The sequence below is a fragment of the Sapajus apella genome, unplaced genomic scaffold (genome assembly GCF_009761245.1).
Source record: "Sapajus apella isolate SASKATOON/1434 unplaced genomic scaffold, GSC_monkey_1.0 scaffold85, whole genome shotgun sequence".
NCBI classification, from domain to species: Eukaryota; Metazoa; Chordata; class Mammalia; order Primates; family Cebidae; genus Sapajus; species Sapajus apella.
The window spans coordinates 2,826,635-2,847,841 of NW_022437025.1; the positions used below are offsets into that span (position 1 = coordinate 2,826,635).

Genomic DNA, 21,207 nt, shown 5'->3' on the forward strand with positions numbered 1-21,207 from the left:
TCCGGAGCCACCACCAGCCTCTGGGGGAGAGAGGGTGCACAGCTCCGGCCTCAGTGTCACAGAACACGTGTCCAACCACCGCGGGTCCAACAGCTAACTGTACAGTGAGGACACGCGCTGAGGCCCACGAAGTCTTCGCCAAAGCCGTCACGACGGTGACAGGCACAGGTTCAGATCACGTTTTAGGGAGCTGATGAACATCATTAACCTAAGTCCTACATTTTTAAGCTTCTGCTAACCATTGTGAATCCATTTCAACAAAAACACCAGGCAGCAAAGAAAGAGCATTTCTGAGCAAGTATTTCATTAAAGTTGCTGAAGCTGAAAACACAGCATGAGGCTTTTTTAAAATTGTTAAAAATCTCAGTGTTCAAATGTCTCTCGACCTTTGAATAAACACAGGAACCGAGGCCAGTTAAAACCAGCCCACAGGCTCGGGCCGTTAAGAAAACACTGTGGTTCTCTGTGGCTTCCGACGTTTTTGTACCAGATCAAAAACCACACCACTCGCGTGGAATCAAACCGGAATCTCCTTGGACGGCCCACACGTCAGTGACAGCCAGCGCAGGAGCCGCCCTCCCTCCCGGGCTCACCGCACTGCAGTTCTCGCTCCAGATCACCCTGGAAGCACAGGGCACAGCCAAGAGCACCATGCCCGTCATCAGCCCTCTGTGACGCCAAGCAGAACTCCTGTGGCCGTGGCAGTGCCTAGACCAAACCGTGCTTACCACGCCCAGCCCTGGCAATGGCGTCCGGCCTTTGGCCTCAATCATTTCTTCCATCTCATGCATGGCATCTCGGAGAACGAATTTCACAGCCTCACTTGCAGATGCAGGAAACATCTGGCAAAGATGATATAACTGCCTGTGAAGCAGAAATGTCAGTCAGTGGAGAGCGACTTCAGACAACAAAACACAGGAAAACCCTGAAAGCTGTTTTCCTATGAAGTCAGCTGTTGACCGAGCAAGTTAGAACTGGACAAACCCACTTTTTCTAACAGCATTCTTAACAGTCTACACTCATTTTTGCCATTTCCTAAAAACCTGGCCATTGCAGGATGGACTGGAGGTAGAGGGAGAAACAGCTCGATCTGTGGTGACGACACTGCTGAGGGCACCATCCTGTGTGGCAGCGGCACCTGGCAGCTCCAGGGCACTTTCCACATGAACTCATTAGTTCCTCACGGCAGCTACTTCTTGGACGGTGTCTCCACGTACGCAGATGACGTGGAGCGCGGCGTGGCAGAGGGCAGGAAGCTGGCGCGCGCTCTCACGGACCCAACGCCAACAACATGCCTCTTGACTGAGAACTCTGCCCCTCTGCCATTCTTCCAGCCGCCAGCCCCTGGGGCCAGGAGTCACCAAGTGGGTCACAGGCTTATAGTGCAGTGAGGGTGGGGGCTCGCCCTGGCGGTCCCCAGGCAGGCGAGAGGGACACACTCCATAGCACACAGAGCCAGTCCCACGGGTTCCACTGAGGGGTGAGGGGCGGGGTGTCTACCACACTTTCCAAATCCCTCTCGACCACCCTGAGCTTGAAACTTACAATGAGCCACCCCATCCCAGCCACAAACCCGAAGGGGTTCGCTTGTTTCAAAGTCAGCTTGTTTGGGGTTAAACGTCAGTCCCAGCTCTGCAGCAGCCAGAGCAGCATGTAAGAAGCGGGCTTGCGCCGTGAGGCTCACAAGCCCTGGGTGACCACCCGCACACCTGGCATGCTGACGCCACCATTCCACCTTCCTTGGTAACCCTGGAATGTATTTTCATGACTCTCAACGGGAGGAAAATTGTTCTGCTCAGCTCCACATCCCAGGTAACACACTGTTTTTACTTACACAACCAACTTATCAATTACTCTGAGGTCTGGTGGGTCATTTGCAGCCAAATCACCAACGTATTCCAAAAGAAAGCCAAACAGTTTCTGCAGGAACATGAATTGGGAGAGAAAACTCAGTGCTCTGCACCAAGAACAAAGCCACAGCCACATAGCTTCCAGATCACCTACACTCTGGTGACACCCAGGTGGCACAGGGAGCCCAGGGCTACAGATGCGAGCAGCCTTCTAACATGCAAGCCAAGACACTGCTAGAACCTGCTGAGCTCTAGGAGTGGCGGGGGGAAATGGCTAAGGGCCAGGTGCATGCTTCCATAGAACAGCAGACAACACATCACTAGGAAGAGAAAATCAGGAGCGCCCTCTTCACAGGGAAGAGAAAAAGGCACATGGCTGGGTGCGGTGGCTCACGCCTGTGATCCCAGTACTTTGGGAGGCCAAGGTGGGTGGATCACTTGAGGTCAGGAGTTCATGACCAGCTTGGCCAACATGGCAAAACTCCGTCTCTACTAAAAATACAAAAAATTAGCCGGGCATTGCGGTGGGCACCTGTAATCCCAGCTACTCTGGAGGCTGAGGCAGGAGAATTGCTTGAACCCAGGAGGTTGCAGGGAGTCAAGATCATGCTACTGTACTTCAGCCTGGGTAACAAGAGGGAAACTCCATCTCAAAAAAATAAAAAAAAAAAAGAAAAAGGCACAATGACATCCACCTATTAATTGACACACACGAAGTCCGGCTCTGCCACTTGCTGGCTGTGTGAATCTAGTTTCCTCCCCTGTGAGAGGAAGGTGAAGGTCCCTGTGCCTGCCTCTGGCAGGACCTGGCACGAGGCCTAAAGAGGGGCCAAAGCCAAGGGAGGCCTCTGCCCAGGCCATACCAAGTGCTCCCGGCCATCATGATAGGTAACCAGGTGACGGGCCGGCCCCCCGCAGCCGAGGCACACCCGGCCGCTGCACTTCACACGGTTCTCACAGTTACAGACGGGGCTCTGCCGACACGCTCGGCGCTCCACGCACACTTAGTCCGCATACTTCCAATTTTGCTTTGTTTCCTTCTGCGAGACTCGGGTGGGTGCACTTCTGAATTCTCTCCACCACCAAAAGCTGCTCTTCCAACGATCTTCCTAACAATAAAGCTCTCAGTTCCTCATAGGATTCAGGAGCTATTAAACACACAAAACAAACGGCATAGTTAACATTCATTTATTGATATATATTGTTCGAGATGGAGTCTTGCTCTCTTGAGCAGGCTGGAGTGCAGTGGTGCAATCTCAGCTCACTGAAACTTCCACCTCCCGAGTTCAGGCAATTCTCCTGCCCCAGCCTCCTGAGTAGCTGGGATTACAGGCACATGCCACTACGCCCAGCTAATTTTTGTATTTTTAGTAGAGACAGGGCTTCATCATATTGGCCAGGCTGGTCTCAAGCCCCTGACCTCAATCTGCCTGCCTCTGCCTCCCAAAGTGCTGGGATTACAGGTGTGAGCCACTGTGCCCAGCCCACATTTAACATTTAAAATGAAAATTACTTCATGTCTGCTAACATGGAGGTAATTGTATGTAACTACTTCACAATCACCACAAACCCACCCGCTTTTGCTCTGGTACATCTGGAGGGTCTCAGACGTTTCTGCCCTGGGCTGTCAGGAGTGGTTATGCACCTGGGAACAGGTTAGGAAGGAAATGACCTCCCCCCGTTCCTTGACAGGAATTTAGTGAAACAGACAGTTCCAGAGCATCTCGGGGGCAGGGTGCTGGGTTTAGTGCCCAGACCACTTCACAATGACCTGGAAGGAGCCAGCTCCTGAGACTCCTGCTGTCAGCGGTTACATCAGGGAGGCCAGCCTCACCACCAGCCTCTCCTCTGCAAGCGTCCTGCAGGCACAGGACAATTAAGCATTGCTTACCAGAACCCAGCAATTTTTCTTTACTTTGAGGCAGGGCCTTGCACTGTCACCCAGGCTGGAGTGCAGTGGTGTAATCTCGGCTCCCTGCAGCCTCTGCCTCCCAGGTTCAGGTGATCCTCCCACCTCAGCCCCGAGTAGCTGGGAACACAGGCACAAGCCACCGCACCAGGCTTCTTTTTTGTATTTTTGGTAGAGATGAGATCTCATCATGTTGCCCAGGCAGGTCTCAAACTCCTGGGCTCAGGTGATCCGCCCACCTCGGCCTCCCAAAGTGCTGGGATTACAGGCGTGAGCCATGCACCTGGCCTGGACAATCTTTCTCCACATACCAGACAAAAAAACACTGTATATTCCACCCAAAATGTTATGTGGCCAAACAGGAAGCCCAGTGGGAGCACAGAGGCCTTCTCACAGATGCTCGCCCACCTCACAGGCCCACCCTCCGGTCCCCACAAAACGCTGGCCCTACACCAAGAGAGAGGGAAGGTACCGCCACAGAGAGGTGCGTCTCGCTCACCTGGAGCCAGCCCACAGAGCCACGGCCACAAACCAAGACGACCCCTCACTCCAAGACCTGGATCGGCAGACACGGGGCGGGGCCGCACATTCCCACGTGCATCCTTGGTCCCCACCCCACAAATGCAACCCCTGGAAGGGAGACACACACACAGCTACGGCCAGGTGGTGAGTTATCCCAGAAGCGAGGAAACCCGCGCTCGCCCACCTGCAAACGTGTAGGGCAGCTCGTCTCTGGCAGCTTTTCCAGCTCTTTCCTGGCGGCCCAGCAACCCGTTCCCAGGGGTCTGCCGCTGCTCTTTTGCCGGCTCCTGGTTTTCCTCCTCGCTCTCTGTATTGGACTCCAGGTCCAAGTGGCTGTCTGGGCTGTCACTCTCCTCTGTGTCCTCTCTGCCTGAACTGTCACCTTCTTCCTCGTTGCTCTCAGTGTCACCGGCTTCCTTGCTTTGCTCTTCCTCTTCTTCGTCGAGGACATTTTCCTCGACATTCATTTTTCCATCCTAGAAAGAGCATGGAAACCACAGGGCATCAGGAGAGGCGGAGGCAACTGCTGAACCATCTCAACTGCATGGAGACCACACACACATCACTGTTTCCCACATGCTTACACACAAACCTCGGTGCTCCATTTGCCCCCTGGCACCAGGCCTCCTGCCTACTACCCCCCTTCTAGGCTATTTGAGCCATGGAAGCTCCCAGAGAACCCTGCTGCAGGATGCTGGACCAGGTTCAGGTCTTTCCAGGGAGCAGCACGGGGTCAGGAAGCAGACACTGTACAGCGGCTGTGGCTTCAGCACTGGGAGTGCCCCCAGCACCTAGCACCGGTTTGGGGAGGCTGCCCTTCCGCTCCTGCAGGTAACCTAGTGGTTTTATCAGCATCCACTGTCCTCTGTGGATCTCTTCTGCTTGAAACCTGTCCTGCCTACTGTTCTTCCCTGGACCCTGACTGATACACCCTTACAACGAGAAAAGGGTATCAATTTATAAATTTTGTGAATTAAAAACACCAGTCACGGAAACTCAATTACACCCCTCAAAGAATATTTACGACTCTAGCCTTGAGTTAGCTTCCTCTATAGCATGCTGAGGTCACGCAGACAGCATCACGCAGTTATAAACAAAAGTAGCTGATGTTAACAACCGAGTAATCGGTTTTATCTGTATTCCTTTGAGAGAGAGACAGAGAGCGTGGGCCAGAAACTGCACACACGACTGCTGAAGTCTCCTCTCTAAGGTTTTCATGTCTGATATGCCATCAACACCCAGAGAAGAACTTTAGAGAAACTGGTTAAAAAGATTTGAAATTCCCAACTGTAACAAATCCCTAAAATGAATACCAAAAAAATGTTTATACGTTTTAAAAAAAAAGAGAAAGGAAACGAAGCTAAACATCTTACTTTGTAAGAAAGCAGACGTCTGTCATCTTTGTCTAGTACGAAGCCATCACTGAGATCATCTGCTGACGTATGTTTTGGTTTCTTAATGTCTTCATCCTCGTCCTTTCCAAGCATTCTTCGGAGTCTTTCAGCCTGAGCAGGAAGGAATGACAAGTCGTATAGAGCACTCCTCCGACACCTGGTGAGGAGGCGTGCAGTCCGCCTGGGCAGCGAGCGGGGCCTGCAGCCCTCCCAGCTCTGCAGCCGGCGCATCCTCCATCAGGCATGCAAACACTGGCTAAGCAATACATTCCTCATTTAACAAACCAACTGTGCAAACTTTGTGGCCAGTGCTCTGCAGTCACAGGGCAAGCCTCTTGTTCTGAGGTCGTCATGGCCCAATTCTGCCGGACAGCCCTGACTAGGAGTCATCACCCCCTGCACCAAGAGAAGCGAAGCCAGGACACCAAGAGCAAGCAGCTCCAGGGCCCCCGCTATTCGACGACACACAGGACACAGGAGAGGCTGTGCTGGGAGCACCAGCTGAGCTCAGGAGTTTGAGAACAGCCTAGGCAACACAGGGAGATGCTCATCTATACAAATAATTTTTTTTAATTAGCTGGGGCTGGATGCGGTCATCCCAGCACTTTGGGAGGCTGAGGTAAGTGGATCACCTGAGACCAGGAGTTCAAGACCGGCCTGGCCAACATCGCGAAACCCTGTCTCTACTAAAAATAAAAAATTATCTGGGCAGGATGGCGGGGAAAAAAAAAAAAAAAGCAAATGAAAAAACTCAGCCAGCTGTGGAAGAATGTGTCTTTACTTTGTTTTTGTTTTAATGTAATGAATTTTTAAAAACTGCATTAAAAAAAGAAGCTTACAAGATAATATACTCATTTCATTGTTAGTAGATATTCTGGGATAGAAAAATTATTAAGGAATGTCCATTTTTAGCTGGGCAAAGTGGTTCATGCCTGTGATGTTGGCACTTTGGGAGGCCAAGGTAGGCAGATCATTTGAGGTCGGGAGTTCAAGACCAGCCTACCCAACATAGCCAAACCTCATCACTACCAAAAATACAAAAATTAGCTGGGCGTGGCAGGGGGGCTGTAATCCCCAGTACTCAGGAGGCTGAGGCTGGAGACTGGCTTGAACCCAGGAGGCAGAGGTTGCAGTGAGCTGAGATCACGCCACTGCACTCCAGCCTGGGCGACAGAGTAAAACTCCATTTCAAAAAAAAACAAAAGAGATGTCCATTTTTAATTTGGTATACTTGGGAATTATTTGCATTTTATTTGATGTTTCTGCTTTTATAATCAGAAAAAAAAAGGTATTTATGAATAAATACAAACTTTAAATACACTAAAAGATTCCACTGATCAGACTCTTCTCCTCATCCCGTCCTGCAAAATGAAGCCGAGGGGCCGTGGACGGCCAGCAGCACAGCCCACCCACCTCCAGCTTCCTGAGGCGCTCCTGCTCTTCCTTCGCCAGTTCTGCCTCCGTCTTCATCCTGCTGGAGGGCTGCGCCTTCATTTCAAAGCCAAGCTCGCGAACCATCATGTCATACGCATCGGGCTAAAGTAGAAAGAAGAAATTTTTCATTTTCAAAATATATGTATTTCTTATTTTACAAAAAGAAAAGATCTAGCTTCCTGGCACATCCTAGTAATGCTGGACAATGTGCCGCGCGGCTACAGCACACCTACGTCTCTCCTAGAGAGCGGGCCCTTCTACTCAGCCTTGAGGATTGAGAAATCAGTGGACATGTGGTCACAAATAACCTCACCCCTAGAAAAATTCTTCTCAGAATACATCTGCTTTAACAAAAACAGGCCAGGCATAGTGGCTCACACCTGTAATCCTAGCACTTTGGGAGGCCGAGGTGGGTGGATCTCCTGAGGTCAGGAGTTTGAGACCAGCCTTGCCAACATGGTGAAGCCCTAACTTTACTAAAATTACAAAAATGAGCCAAGCGTGGTGGTGCGTGCCTGTAAGCCCAACTACTCGGGGGGCTGACGCAGGAGAATCACTTGAAAACAGGAGGCAGAGGTTGTGATGAGCTGAGATGGCGCCACCGCACTCCAGCCTGGGTGACAGAGTCAGCCCCGGTCTCAAACAACAACAACAAAAACACACTAACAACAACAACAACAACACACTACTCATGTAGGCATTACGCCCTAAACATGGGAAATTACATAAAGTAACAGTAATAGCAAGGGTGGCTCACAGTGATGTCCACATGCCACTAGCCTGGTGAAATCTAGATTTCTCTGAGCACCCACTTACTTACACAAATGCAGCATTTTGCAACAGCTTAGACTACAAAGAACGCAGTAGGAAACAAGAGCTGTTCCGAGGGAAAAAGTCAATGTACATTAATCTACGTGTCACAGCGAGGCTCAGACTGACGTGTTCACCCTAAAGTACTTCTTCCATCCAGAAACACCACTTTCTTAAGTTTAATGCACCTGGAATAGACACTGAAATAACTGAGTCTACTTCCACCCCAAGATTCCACGCATCAGTCATTCAGTTTCAATGTTCAACAGAGACCTGTCCTACAGGAAACAGCCGGAAGCAGCTCCAGCCCCCGCCCTTCCCTGCAGAAAGTCGGCTCAACACAGCTGAGGAAGTTAAGTGTTTGCTTCCATGGCTCAGCTCCCACCTTGGGTTTCTCCTTTTTGTCTCTGTTCTCTGACTTCGGAGTTTTGTGAGACAGGAGAGTCTGAATTTCTTTCCAGTCTTGGTCTAGCTTCTCTGTGAGCTCGAGGGCATCTTCCCGTTGAGCTTGTCTCTCCCTCTGGGGAAAAAATAACAGACACACAGCGTTACTACTGGGCTTCAACCCAGAGGCCCAATGTCAATGCTGAGGACACACACAATAACCACTCCGTCAGCACCAAACGTTTCAACAGAAGAACGTGGCCAGGAGAGATTCGTATTTTAAATGCAAAGCTACAAAATCTCATCTGACAATTTCCTGCCATGAACCATTAATGTCGATGCTCTGAGCAGTTCACTGCAAGTGAATAAAAAAGTGAGTTTTGGGGAACATGTCAGATACTACAACCAGCAGCAACAACAAAAAACCCATCTGTGCCAGGTGCGGTGGCTCACCTTGCGCTTTAGAAGCCCTGGTGGGAGAACTGCTGAAGCCAGGCGTCTGAGACCAGCTGGTGGACACAGCAAGACCCCGTCTCCACAGAAACTAAAAACATACTTCGCTGGGCATGGTGGCGCACACCAGCTGCTCGGCGAGCTGAGGTGGGAGGATCACTTGATCCTTGAGTCCAGGAGTTTGAGGCCACAGCGAGCTTTGATTGTGCCACTGCACTCCAGCCTGGGCAACAGAGACCACGCCTCAAAATAAAACAAAACACACACCACAAAAAGGCAAAGGAACCAAAACTTGACAGAGGTATATGCTTGATGTGATTGTAAAAATTTCTATTCACGGCTGGACGCGGTGGCACATGCCTGTAATCCCAGCACTTTGGGAGGCCGAGGTGGGTGGATCACAAGGTCAAGGGACTGAGACCATCCTGGCCAACATGGTGAAACCCCATCTCTACTAAAAATACAAAATTTTGCCAGGCGCGGTGGCTCAAGCCTGTAATCCCAGCACTTTGGGAGGCCGAAGCGGGTGGATCACGAGGTCAAGAGATCGAGACCATCCTGGTCAACATGGTGAAACCCCGTCTCCACTAAAAATACAAAAAATTAGCTGGGCATGGTGGCGCGTGCCTGTAATCCCAGCTACTCAGGAGGCTGAGGCAGGAGAATTGCCTGAACCCAGGAGGCGGAGGTTGCGGTGAGCCGAGATCGCGCCATTGCACTCCAGCCTGGGTAACAAGAGCGAAACTCCGTCTCAAAAAAAAAAAAAAAAAAAAACAAAAAACACAAAATTTAGCTGGGTGTGGTGATGTGCACCTACAGAGTCCCACCTACTCATGAGGCTGAGGCAGGAGAATCGCTTGAACCTGGGTGCCAGAGGTTGCAGTGAGCTGATATTGCACCACTGCACTCCAGCCTGGTGACAGAGCAAGACTCTGTCTCAAAAAAAAAAAAATCTATTCACGATAAATGCTGTTATTAAACTCATATAAAATATTAAACACAGCCTAAAAATGTACAGGGAAAAAAGTTCACACACATTTTGGTGAGCCTGTCTTTCCGTGGGGAAGATGATCAAGGACATTCACTAACCCACCTTCTCTTGTTTTGACTTGGCAATGAGCTCTTCGATCAGCTCTTTCCTGGACTTCGGTTTCTCCTGCTCCTCACCTTCCTGTGGAGTCTTCTTGTGAAGGAGCTCACCACCTCCTCCGAAGTGAGCAGCAGTCAGCTCAGCTGGGGGCAAAAGACAGAAACCCCACAGTGAAGCCCAGCCCCGGCGTGGGAAGCGTTTCCTGTAGCACTCTGCCAGCGCTTCCCCCAGAGCAGTCTGGAGATTTCCACATTTGAGAAAACAATGCTCACACTACCGCTGGCCCGAGACCACAGGCACAATGGCACTTGAGGAATACCCAAGGTGAGCCACTCTGAGAAAACCCAGTCCCATTAACTTCCCAACTGGCTATAACCCAACTGGCTGAAAACACTGAGCACCTATTTTTGGTTGTCCTAGTTCTAGTGAAGACTGGCAAGCCCAGAACAAGCTGGACCCGGAGTCTTGGTAGGGAGTGTCGCCCAGGATCAGCGGCACAGCCTGTGTCCCTCCCACCTCCTCGGGCAGGGCCGTAGAAGCAGGCCACCCATCTTCAGCCTTCAACATTGCAGGAAACATCAAATGTGGATAAAAGAAACCTTTAAAAACCCAATTTCTCAAATGAAAACAGAGGCTCAGATGGGAAATGATTTACCCAAAGGCCCACGTTGTAACAGAAACCAATGTTTACACAGCTTCTCCAGGCTGGGGCTCCAGCATGCCAGCAGCTCTCTGACCAGCAGGGAGGGTTCCCAACCTCCACTCCCTTCTCAAGCCCCTCTGCGACTCTCCCCCGCCTCTCCTCTGAAGTGCAGTCCTCCTGACTGACGGGTGAGTCCGCAGTCTTGCTCTCACTACCAGCAGTGCTCGACACATTCATCACTCACTCACCTAGAAAGGCTTTCTCTCCTTGGCTTCTAGCCCACCCCGCCGGGCCTCTCTGTCTCCTCTTCTCCAACTCCCAAGGCCACAGTTCCTGCTGTCTCCCTTCTGTCTACTCCTATTCTCTTGGCAGCCCATTCAGCACTCTCTGCTGACAGCATCCATCCTGTCTCCAGCCTGCATGCTCCCTGAACTCCAGACTGCACCTCCAGCACTGACCCGTGGATGCCTAACAAGCGTTTCAAACTTGCCCCAAACCCATCTGTCCCACGGTCTTCTCACGTCAGCGAATGGCAGTTCCATCCTCCCAGATGCCCAGGCCACACCCCCGTGGAGTCGCCCTTGATGCCTGCCTCCCACATCTACATCCGACCTGTTGGGATAGCCCGCTGGCCTTGTCCTAATTCCCTGGCTCCAACACCTCGACTACTTTTCTCAAGTAAAAGCAAAGTCTTGGCCAGGCATGGCAGTGCACACCTGTAGTCCCAGCTACTCCAGAGGCCAAGATGGGGGACTGCTTGAGCCCAGGAATCCAAGGCCGCAGTGAGCCGTGGTCAAGCTACCGCACTCCAGTGTGACTGAACAGGACTCCACAATGTCATGTGCCACCCTTTCCTGGTTCTTCCCCCACAGCACTTCCACCTTTGATCAGACAGCGTAATCTGGTGACATATTTGTTTCATGTTTGGGTGTCTCCATAAAATGTGAGCTGAAAGAGGGCACAGCTTTTTGTTCTGACACTGCCATTTCTCTGGAATCGAGAACAGTGCCTGGCACATAAACCAGTATTGGTAAGTGAATGAATGAATGATTCCTGATTTCCAGAAATGAATGACTTCCTTCCTGGTAAACTCGGCATATCAGAAAACACTACTTTCAGTATTCTAGTAATCCAAGATTGATCATAATATTTTCCATTTGTTTTTTTAAAAATCTTTTATTTTAGGTTTGGGGGAACATGTGAAGGTTTGTTACACAGGTAAATTTGTGTCAAGGTTTGTCGGACAGATTATTTCGTCACCCAGGTACTAAGTACCCAACAGTGACCATTTCTGCTCCTCTCCCCTCCTCTCAAGTAGGTCCCCATGTCTGCTGTTTACTTCTTGTACTCAGGAGTTCTCATCAGTTAGCTTCCACTTATAAGTGAGAAAGTACAGCATGTGGTTTTCTGTTCCTGCGTTAGTTTGCTAAGGATGATGGATGCCCACCGGTTCCATCCACATTTCCACAAAAGACATGATCTCATTCTTTTTTATGGCTGCACAGTATTCCATGGTGTTTATGTACCATTACAGTATTTTCCGAAAAGAAATATTTGTAAAATACCAACTAATAAGCTTGTATTAATTATATAAAAGATTCAGAAAAGGATTTGGTTAGAAAGCTTTTTTACGTATCTATTTATTCTGAAGTCCAAACACAGTGTATTTTATAGTAGGTGGAACAGCACACAGCAGCTACAACTTAGGAGTCAGGCCACCTGGCATTTGAAACCCCGCTCCCCCCGGCTATGAGGCGTGAGCAAGTACCACCAACTCCTGTCCTCAGTCTCAGCTTCCGCTGCTGTAAAGTGGGTAACACCTAGCTCATGGGGTGGTTTTTAGGATGAAATTCTCCTAATCTAAGCGAACATACCATGTGACAGTTGAACAAGGAAGAATATGTTTCCCCATGACTCATTTAAAAAATTGCAGTCAGTATATTTATTTTCACATGTAAGAGGCTTTTCTTTTATAAAAATCACCTGGGTTTGGTAAGCTCATAATCAAAATCAAAGGCTAGGAAGTTAGGAATGAACAGCTGAACTCCGAGGACCTGTTATTCGAGAGAGACTGAGCCCTACCTCTGCTCTAGAAACCGGGGAATGTAACTTCAGCACCTCCTGGCCACGAGGGGAATGCACTGGCCAAGCTCACAGCAAGGCAGCTGCCTTCAGTCTTGGGGAGTCAGAATCTCCCCAAGGAGTGCGTTTTACAGCTCAGGGCACACGAGAAGTCTTGAACAATGAAAAAAGCAAAGAGAGCGCACGGAGTCTAAATAACTGGCCATTGTCTTCATGCCTGTGAGCCCGAGCAGTCGTGGGGCCTCCTCCTGGTGTGTGACAGATGGCAGGCTCTGCACCACATGCTTGCTGCCTTAACTCCTAAGCCCTTTGCCCCTTGGATTAGCCAGGTATCAAAAGGCAGCCCAAGGCTTTAACGCCTTAACTTTCACACACTAACAAGACAAAGCTTTGAGTCCGTTTAGGTTTGTGCAGCTTTGTTCTGAAGATGCTGGAAATGAGACCTACTTAACTTAGAGGAAATGCCAAGTAATTGATGTCAGGACAGAAGCCTCACAAAGAGGGATCGAGACAGTCAGCCCGAACTGAATCGGGACGGAAGCCTCACAAAGAGGGTGCGAGACAGTCAGCCCGAACTGAATCGGGACGGAAGCCTCACAAAGAGGGATCGAGACGGTCAGCCCGAACTGAATCGGGACGGAAGCCTCACAAAGAGGGATCGAGACGGTCAGCCCGAACTGAAGCGGGACGGAAGTCTCACAAAGAGGGTGTGAGACAGTCAGCCCGAACTGAACCTTAAACTCTGTTAATGTTATTTAAGGCCAACATTCATCTGCTTCATGTTGTTATCTACAGATATGAGGCTCAATATTATTTTCTTCAAACTGGCATAATTCCATAGTAAGTAAAGGCTAAAAGAACGACATAAACACCACTGGTACAAATATTAGGCTGGAATTTATAAAATGGGGGGAGCAAAGTAGTGCAGTTCAGTGAGCCACCTGGAGCTGGTGAGGTGGGTTCTACCCATGGCTCTGACTCTGGCATCGGGCAAAACACCTTATTTCTCTGAGCTCATGGGTGGAACCAGCCACTGTGAGGTTTAAATGAAATAATGGATATCAACATGCTTTCTTGGCCCATAAAGGCATCTATCTATACGCCATCTTAAAGTTCCTCCAAGAAGTGCAGGAGGAAGTCTAACAAAAAACAGACTTTCCCTGGCTCCATGCCCACAGGCCCGTGCAGGGCACCCCAGCCTCACCAGACAGCACCCCTCGATCCTCAGCGTCGCTGTCACTGTCCACAATGTCATTATGCTTCTCGATGTCTGCCAATGATTGGCCGTAATGAGTCAATTCTTCATCTTCATTTAGATTGTAGATGCTTTTTTTCTCATGATGTCGCTGACAGAAGAGAAAAAAAGTTTCCTAAAATTACCACATTCATTTCATAGCAAAAAAAAAAATATATATATGTGTGTGTTTCCATGATATCTGAAATATGACAATGCAGCCTAAGCAGGCTTAAAGAGTATCCTGGGTCAACTTGGCAATGACTCAGACATAAACAGAACTCATGGCGGGGGGGGGATTCTTCAATAAATGCTGGGGCCCCTATCCGTCCCAGCAATGCTGCTCAGGCCCCTGGCTCTCCACCCAACAGAGCTGAAGGCAGCAGCTCAGCTGAGAACTCCAGGACACACTGCTGCCGCATAGTAAAGACACGTATCCGTTCAGCTAACATCTGCAGAAGGGGCAGCTTCACCTTTGGCCTAGCCAGGTAAGCGGAGGGTTCAAGGGCTATGCCCCGGACCTTACGAGTGCCCAGGCACATGCGGAACGTGCAGAATCAGACTTCTCCCTGAGCTTGGCTTCTCTGTGAATGTACAGCAAAAGCCCTCCCCCAGTTTCCTTCCATACCTGCTGCTCCAGAGCAAACCTCTTCATCATCTTCTCCTCGGGGGTCATGCTGCTGTTGTATTCTCCAAAGCGTTTATCTCTGAATACATTGGACTTATCTCTTTCTTTGTACTCCTTTAGTAAAGTCTGTGTACGCTGGAAAACAGGTCATAACACAATCTCACAAAAAAACTCATGATTTCCACTAAAGGGGACATGAGAAGAGTGCACACTTTGAAGTTCAGGGCGATGCTCAGTGACGTCAGAGTTCACACACAATCTGCTTTCCTCTATGACAGGCTTGCTCTACTAGCGACAGAATTTTGAGAAGACCAAAACAACTCTCTCGATGATAACGGACCAATCACTTTCTTTACCTCTTTAGAGTCTGTCGGCGCCAAAAGGAAGCGTAAAAAGCACACTGGTCAAGCTCAAGGCCTGAACGGCTCCCTCGGACACAACAGCTGCCTTACAGTTTGAGGAAGTGTGCGCCAGAATCATTTGGAAAAGTGGACACAGGGTTAGACCCCTTCCAACATGGAAGAGGGTACCATTTCCCGTCAAAGGCACTCCTAAGCAATGTACAGTTGCGGGTTCATATTAGACCAAAGCCATAAACGAGTGAGGGAGGCCACCACAGTCTAGGCTTCACCCTTTAGAACACCAAGAGGAGCAGCATTTTAACACAGAGAGCGAGTATCAAATCATTTGCTATTTTCCCAGCAGCAACAAAAAGAAGAACAAGTGTAATATCATTCGAAGTCGGCTGTCCTGGAGGCTGGGATCCCCTAAAGCTGGGAGAGGGTCGAGGTGGGTAAGGGGCGTGCGGCCTCTGCAACCCGAGACAGCCACATTGCAAACTCTTCCCTGCTGCCAAAGTTCTTCTACTGGCTAAGGAACTGCCGTTACACTGGTGTTGACACAGTGATTCCAGAAGGAACTGGCACCAAGGCACAATCTAGATGCAATGGAAGGCGCTGGAATGATCCAATTCAGCACTTTACAAACCCACCACAAACTGGTGCCTTGGCAGACACTGGAAACTGCTGATCTAACCACAGACTTTAGTGTTCCTTGCTTTCTTCAGGGATTCCTCTACTTTGTGAAGTCACTTTGAAGGAATGTGTGCGTGTGGCAGGAGGGAGTATGTGGTGACCTGGTCATTGCCACTCTGGTTCCAAGTTCTGTTTCAGAAGGAGGCAGGCCAGATTTTGCTCCCAGACATAGGTGACTTCTCCAGGGTTGGAGGTGAACTTAAAGGCTAAGAAACCCCCACTTAAGGTCAAAATCAGGAGCTGGAAGTAGAGAAAAGGAGGCCGGGAGCGCTGGCTCACACACTTGTCATCCCAGCACTTTGGGAGGCCAAGGCAGGCAAATCACGAGATCAGGAGATTGAGACCATCTTGGCTAAAACTGTGAAACATTAGCTGGGTATGGTGGCACGTGCTTGTAGTCCCGGCTGCTCAGGAGGCTGAAGCAGAATTGCTCGAACCCGGGAGGCGAAGGTTGCAGTGAGCCAAGAGTGCACCACTGCGCTCCAGCCTGGGCGACAGGGCGAGACTGTCTCAAAAGAAAAACACAAGAGCAGGAAAGGAGAGAGTGAGGGGCTAGGCGGCAGCTGGGCAAGGGCAGAAGACACCACGGCAGGGACGGAAGCACGCCTGGCCCTCCTTTCCGTTTACAGCACATTCCATCTGAAGAGGTCAACTGAAACATTAATCGTGTGGACAGGAGACAAGGATGTGAAAAAGTCATTTCTCTGACCTCACTTTGAAATGTGAAAGTTCTAGTGGACTTAAAATGCATCCAAAAACCCTCCGCTGCCTAAAGAGTAGGAAGCCATCCATTAGTTTAACAAATCCCTCCAAGGCAATTTTCATCATTTTCTTCAAGAATGCTTCAAGAACCAATTTCTTTGCAAACAACCTGAATTCTTAATCCCTAGTAACTTCCTACTGTGTCGGTGTTAAAAAATGTTTGTTAAAACATGTGGGCACAATTTCCTGAACTGGAGTCTAAAGACAGCAAGTGTCCCTACATAGGCCAGAGGGCTCTGTCGTTGTCACTTGAATTTAGGAGCCATCGGTTGAATGTTCGAGACGGAGGAGGAAGGTGCCAGAACAAGGCCCTGCTGGGTGCGGTAGTGAACCATGCACAGCACTGAATGAGGTTCAGCTCCCTGGACCTCCATCACTCTTTATCTGCAGAGTAAACATTTAAAACAACATCCCACTATTTACATCACAAGGTCTAGCTGGCAGTCAGATGGGAGCACATTGCATGTGCTAGCCTGCACTGCTCTATGAATTCTGTACAGACAGAAGCTGCTTACAGGCTACACTGAGAAGACTTCTGAGGTCTGTGCCTGCAGAGGGAGGGAGAATCACTTGCTTCTAGCAGGAAGGAGGTAGATGGGGCAAGCATCAGCCATCTCTGCCTCTAAAAACATGAGTTCTCATTATCTGGAATATGATTCTATGGATAAATCTTAGTGAAGAACAACCCTTAGGCTATAAATACATAATATCAGTTATTCTACATTATTCTGATTCTCTTCTTTCTTTCTTAAACTATAATAAATGTTGTGACATTATACTGAATTTACGGCATAAAATGGGGATGACAGTACCTCCCCCTCATAATGGTGAGGATAAAATATAAACCACTTGGTGTGGGTAACCCCCCATATAGGCACCGAGGAATGAGAGCTAAGCAGAGCCCTGGCACAGTTAGGGCTTGAGGAATACTTCACTTTATAGTGTTACTACTCAGCTATTTCCTTTTATATAATCCTTTACATAATCATATATTAGTTTATAGAAATAGGGCTTGAAAAATCCCTTTATATAATCTTCTATATATAATCGTACAATAGTTGATAGTATGAGTGCCTAAAGAATATTTCCCTACATATATACCTATGATTATATCTTAGTTCATAATCGGAGGAATGCCTGGAGCAGACACAGTGCAGAGCATGATTTAAGGGAAAAGTTACACCAGGACAAGAATCCATGGCCCAGGCGGCAGCGTTCAGTATCGTAAAGATACCCGCTGGATGGCAGGCTTGGGGCGAGAGCCACTCCTCCTGATCAAGGAGTTGTAGGACCTTGCTCCCCTTCTTGTGGAAGGCCGCCCTCAGAACGGCAATCCACCTTGGTGACTATGACCTTTATCAGCTCTTGCTACTGTGCTGCTTGAAAAGCATCTTCCCATAGAATCCATTGGAAGCTGCCAGAAGGTGGCGGTAACCTTGACAGCTCTGTCACTGCTGTGTGACTTAAAGCATCCTCCCATAAATCTTCTTAGAAGTAGTTTTCCATAGACAGAAGTATCGCACACTGCACCCTCTTCACTTTGCACGGCCCACCTTCAAGCCTCGGTGACCTAATGGGGGTGGACCCCTTACTGCACACGGCCCTTGTCTTCGTGGGAACGGGTCTCTTGCTGTGCACTGTCCACCTCCTGGCCTAGGTGACCTAATGGGGGTGGACCCCTTACTGCACACGGCCCTTGTCTTTGTGGGAACGGGTCCCTTGCTGTGCACTGTCCACCTCCTGGCCTAGGTGACCTAATGGGGGTGGACCCCATGTTTTATTGCTCATGACCCTATCACTATCCTTAAAGATGATTTCACTCACTGCCCTGCCCCCTAACCTATACACAATAAATACTCATGCTTCTGGACATGCGGAGCCTCGCCAGCCATGCCTCGCCAGCCTTGCCTGACTCTGCTTATAGGTCGCGTGGCCCTCGAGCCCCGCTGTATTTTCTTTGTACTTCTGTGTCCTGTCTCTTTATTTCTCGGATCCTGCGCCTCAGCACAGCATAAGGCTCACCTCACGACCCTGTGGGGCACTCAGCCCTACATCTGGCTCCCAACATGCCCTACACTTGGCACAATTCCTGACCAACTCTAAGGGATCAGCAATCATATTAATAATATAGTTAGTGATCAACAACTATATTAATATAACTTATTTTATAAATTGTCTCAGAAATAAGGAAACTGAGGCACGGCTCTACGGTGATATCCTGAAACTGGAACCCGGCAGTCTGAACACAGAGCTGCCCTCTTCCTGCCAGACTGCGTGCCTCCGAGTGCTACAACCGACCAGTAGAGAGAAGCCAACCCAGACAGCCCATTTATTTCTCTTTTTTTTTTGAGACAGAGTCTCGCTCTGTCACCAGGTTGGAGTGCAGTGGCGTGATCTCGGCTCACTGCAACCTCCGCCTCCCGGGTTCAAGCAATTCTCCTGCCTCAGCCACCTGAGTAGCTGGGACTACAGGCATGAACCACCATGCCCAGCTAATTTTTGTATTTTTAGTAGAGACAGGGTTTCACCATGTTGGCCAGGATAGTCGCAATCTCTTGACCACGTGATCCGCCCGCCTTGGCCTCCCAAAGTGCTGGGATTACAGGCGTGCACCACCGCGCCCAGCCCATTTATTTCTAAGGGACCAGCCCCCATGACAAGACCTCCTACGTACTGCTGGCTACACGTGCCCCTGCATGTGTCACCGAGCTCGGAGTCAACTGAATGACCTGCTGTCCCTGCTGAGCTTGACTGTAATTCCCTCTAGGAAGAAGCTGTGGACTTTCCTATTACACGTTTTCCTGTGATCTCCTGAGGCACTCAGGTTCTACTTTTGATTTCTTCAAATATTTGTGTTTCTACCACGGGCCAAGCACTGGAGATCCAAAAAGGAGCAGCAATTCCCGCCCCTTCCCAGGCCTTCAGCAGAGAAGTGAGGTGGACCTGCTCAATACCAGAAGTCTGAGCAGCCTGTCCTGTTTGGGCTACAGAGCTTGGGTGGTGAACCTGAGCTGGCCCTTTAGAAACTCTGGGAGGTGGGGCTGGCCTTTCTGGACAAACCGAGCAAGACAAGACTCAAGGACAACAGCCAGACTGTACGGGACTCGAACGACAAGACGAGAAGGTTAAGAATAACAGTTAGTATTTAGAGCATACTTGCTATGTGCTACCTTATTTAATTCTCATAAACCACCACGAGGGGTAGGATGTATATTATTACCTCTACTTCAGAAATGAGAAAACTGAGAGGCTTCAGTGGTGAAGACAAATGTGTCTATTCTCGGGACCACACTACCTTATTCTCCCACCCCTGCCCTGGGGTGTGTAATGAGGGGTTCTTATCAAAGCCAGCTGCAAGTCTATCTTGCCTATTATACATGCTGTCATCTTTGTGCAGTTAAGGATAACATCTGATTTAATCCAAAGGCCACCCAGCTTGCACACTGTGATAGAATAGAGATCAGGAACTCATGAAGGCAGGGGCAAGACGTATTTACCTTTATCTCCCAGAACCTAGAAGCAAACTCCAACAGGAGCGCTCGGGGTACCAAGAAGGCTCTGCAGACGTTGAAATGTGGCCAGCCCTTACCAGCTGTGTGACCTTAGGAAATTCACTTGTCCTTTCTGTGCCTTAATTTTTTCACCAACCTACGACTGTATGTTCCTCAGTGAAAAAAAAATTTTTTAATTATATTTAAAAAGCTAGGAAGCAATGAGTTTCCATAGCGTTACTTTCCAAGGATCAAGGTCACGCGCTTCAGGGAGAGCCGCTCAAACATCAAACGGTGCATCCCACACAACCCCTACCCACGGCCCCCGAACCGGCGGGGCCTTAAGTCTAAACGCGGAAGGGTTAACAGGCAGCTGTCCAGGGCGCCGCCGCAGTGACTGACTCCGCCTGACGCGGTTGGAGGAGTCACCGAAATGACAGGAGTGCAGGGTCTCCAAGAGGGCGCGAGTTTCCAGATCATTCCGGCCCACAGAACAGCAGAGGCTTTCGAACTACAAAGTTAGTGCCGGGTCCCTGTCACGGCCTCCGCCACTCAGACGATAAAACCGACGCACAGAGACAGACGCAGCCGGCCCGAGAGCAGCATGCGGCCCAGATCTTGCCTTCCGGCGCCCCCTGCGCCCCCCCACCCCCGCCGCTTACCTTCCTGAGGGCTCGTGCGCGGGACACGCCGGGCAGCCCCACGTCGTGGCGCGTCTTCCGGCCCAGGATCTGGAACTTCTGCCTGTTGACTTTCACCTCGAACGGATTGGAGCTGGCCTTCGCCGGGCCCCCTCGCGCTCCCGCCGGCGCCCCGGAGGGCTTCCTTCGCGCCTTGACCTTCTTGGCCTTCCCCATGGCGGGCGCGCCCCGCTGCACCCAAGGCGCCGAGATCCTATGAGTCGCGGCGCGCGACACCCCGAAACACGTGCGGGGCCGTGGATCCGCCCCCTGGCCTCGTCTCGCGAGAATTGCGCAGCACCTCGGAGCTCGCGAGAAATAAACACCGCGCCCGCAGGCTTTTGCTCGACTTATTTGCCGAAAGGCTCAGCGACTATAACTCCCAGCAGGCCACGCGCCGCGGCCCGCGCGTACTCCCGGCGCAGGGCCTTCTGGGAGCTGTAGTGCCCCGGGCGCGGCGGCGAGGGGCGCGCTCACTAGAGCTAAGCCGTTAGCGCGGAGCCTGCCCCGGTGCGGGTCGCGGCGGCGGCGGCGGCGGCGCCCTCGCCAGTGAGCCCCTGCGTGGGGTGGGCCTCGGCATTGACTCGGGGCTGCCCGGGGGCCCGGCCCTGAGGAGAGAGTTGCGCGCGCAAGGCGAGGGCCATGGGGCCGAGAAGAGCCGGGGCGACAGCGCGGCGGCGGTGACAGCGGGGACCCGCCGCCGTCGAGCTGCCCCCTCCCCTCGCCCCGACCGCTCCCCTGCTGGCAAGGGCCGGCGGCGGCGGCGGCGCCCGTGGTGGCAGTGGTGGCGGCGGAGGCGGAGGCAGA

At 50.6% G+C, this 21,207-nt stretch overlaps 2 protein-coding genes and 1 long non-coding RNA gene across 4 annotated transcripts in view; all 3 read right to left on the reverse strand.

Moving 5' to 3' along the window:
- The window catches only part of MFSD10 (major facilitator superfamily domain containing 10), a 21,462-nt gene extending 15,280 nt beyond the window's left edge, over positions 1-6,182 (reverse strand). Inside the window, exon 1 of the mRNA XM_032254018.1 lies at positions 6,174-6,182. The gene's annotated coding sequence lies outside the window, so the exon portion shown is untranslated. The remainder of the gene's footprint in view (positions 1-6,173) is intronic.
- Positions 1-20,776, reverse strand: part of NOP14 (NOP14 nucleolar protein) — a 27,826-nt gene extending 7,050 nt beyond the window's left edge. Inside the window, exons 1-11 of one of the 2 annotated variants that reach the window (XM_032253993.1) lie at positions 20,383-20,776; positions 14,434-14,568; positions 13,776-13,917; positions 9,850-9,989; positions 8,305-8,439; positions 7,089-7,211; positions 5,655-5,786; positions 4,466-4,757; positions 2,868-2,998; positions 1,835-1,920; positions 729-864 (exon numbers count right to left, since the gene is read on the reverse strand). In XM_032253993.1, coding sequence (XP_032109884.1) covers positions 729-864; positions 1,835-1,920; positions 2,868-2,998; positions 4,466-4,757; positions 5,655-5,786; positions 7,089-7,211; positions 8,305-8,439; positions 9,850-9,989; positions 13,776-13,917; positions 14,434-14,568; positions 20,383-20,577 — 1,647 coding nt within the window. In that variant the 5' untranslated portion in view covers positions 20,578-20,776. Of the gene's footprint in view, positions 1-728; positions 868-1,834; positions 1,921-2,867; positions 2,999-4,465; positions 4,758-5,654; positions 5,787-7,088; positions 7,212-8,304; positions 8,440-9,849; positions 9,990-13,775; positions 13,918-14,433; positions 14,569-20,382 lie in introns of both variants that reach the window. The other variant, XM_032253992.1, reaches the window with a different exon arrangement.
- On the reverse strand, positions 17,822-18,320 carry LOC116534007. Its single transcript, XR_004261546.1, has 2 exons — positions 17,984-18,320; positions 17,822-17,891 (listed from the first exon to the last, which is right to left on the reverse strand). It is a non-coding gene; the product is annotated as an uncharacterized LOC116534007 (long non-coding RNA).
- Positions 20,777-21,207: the final 431 nt, after the last annotated feature.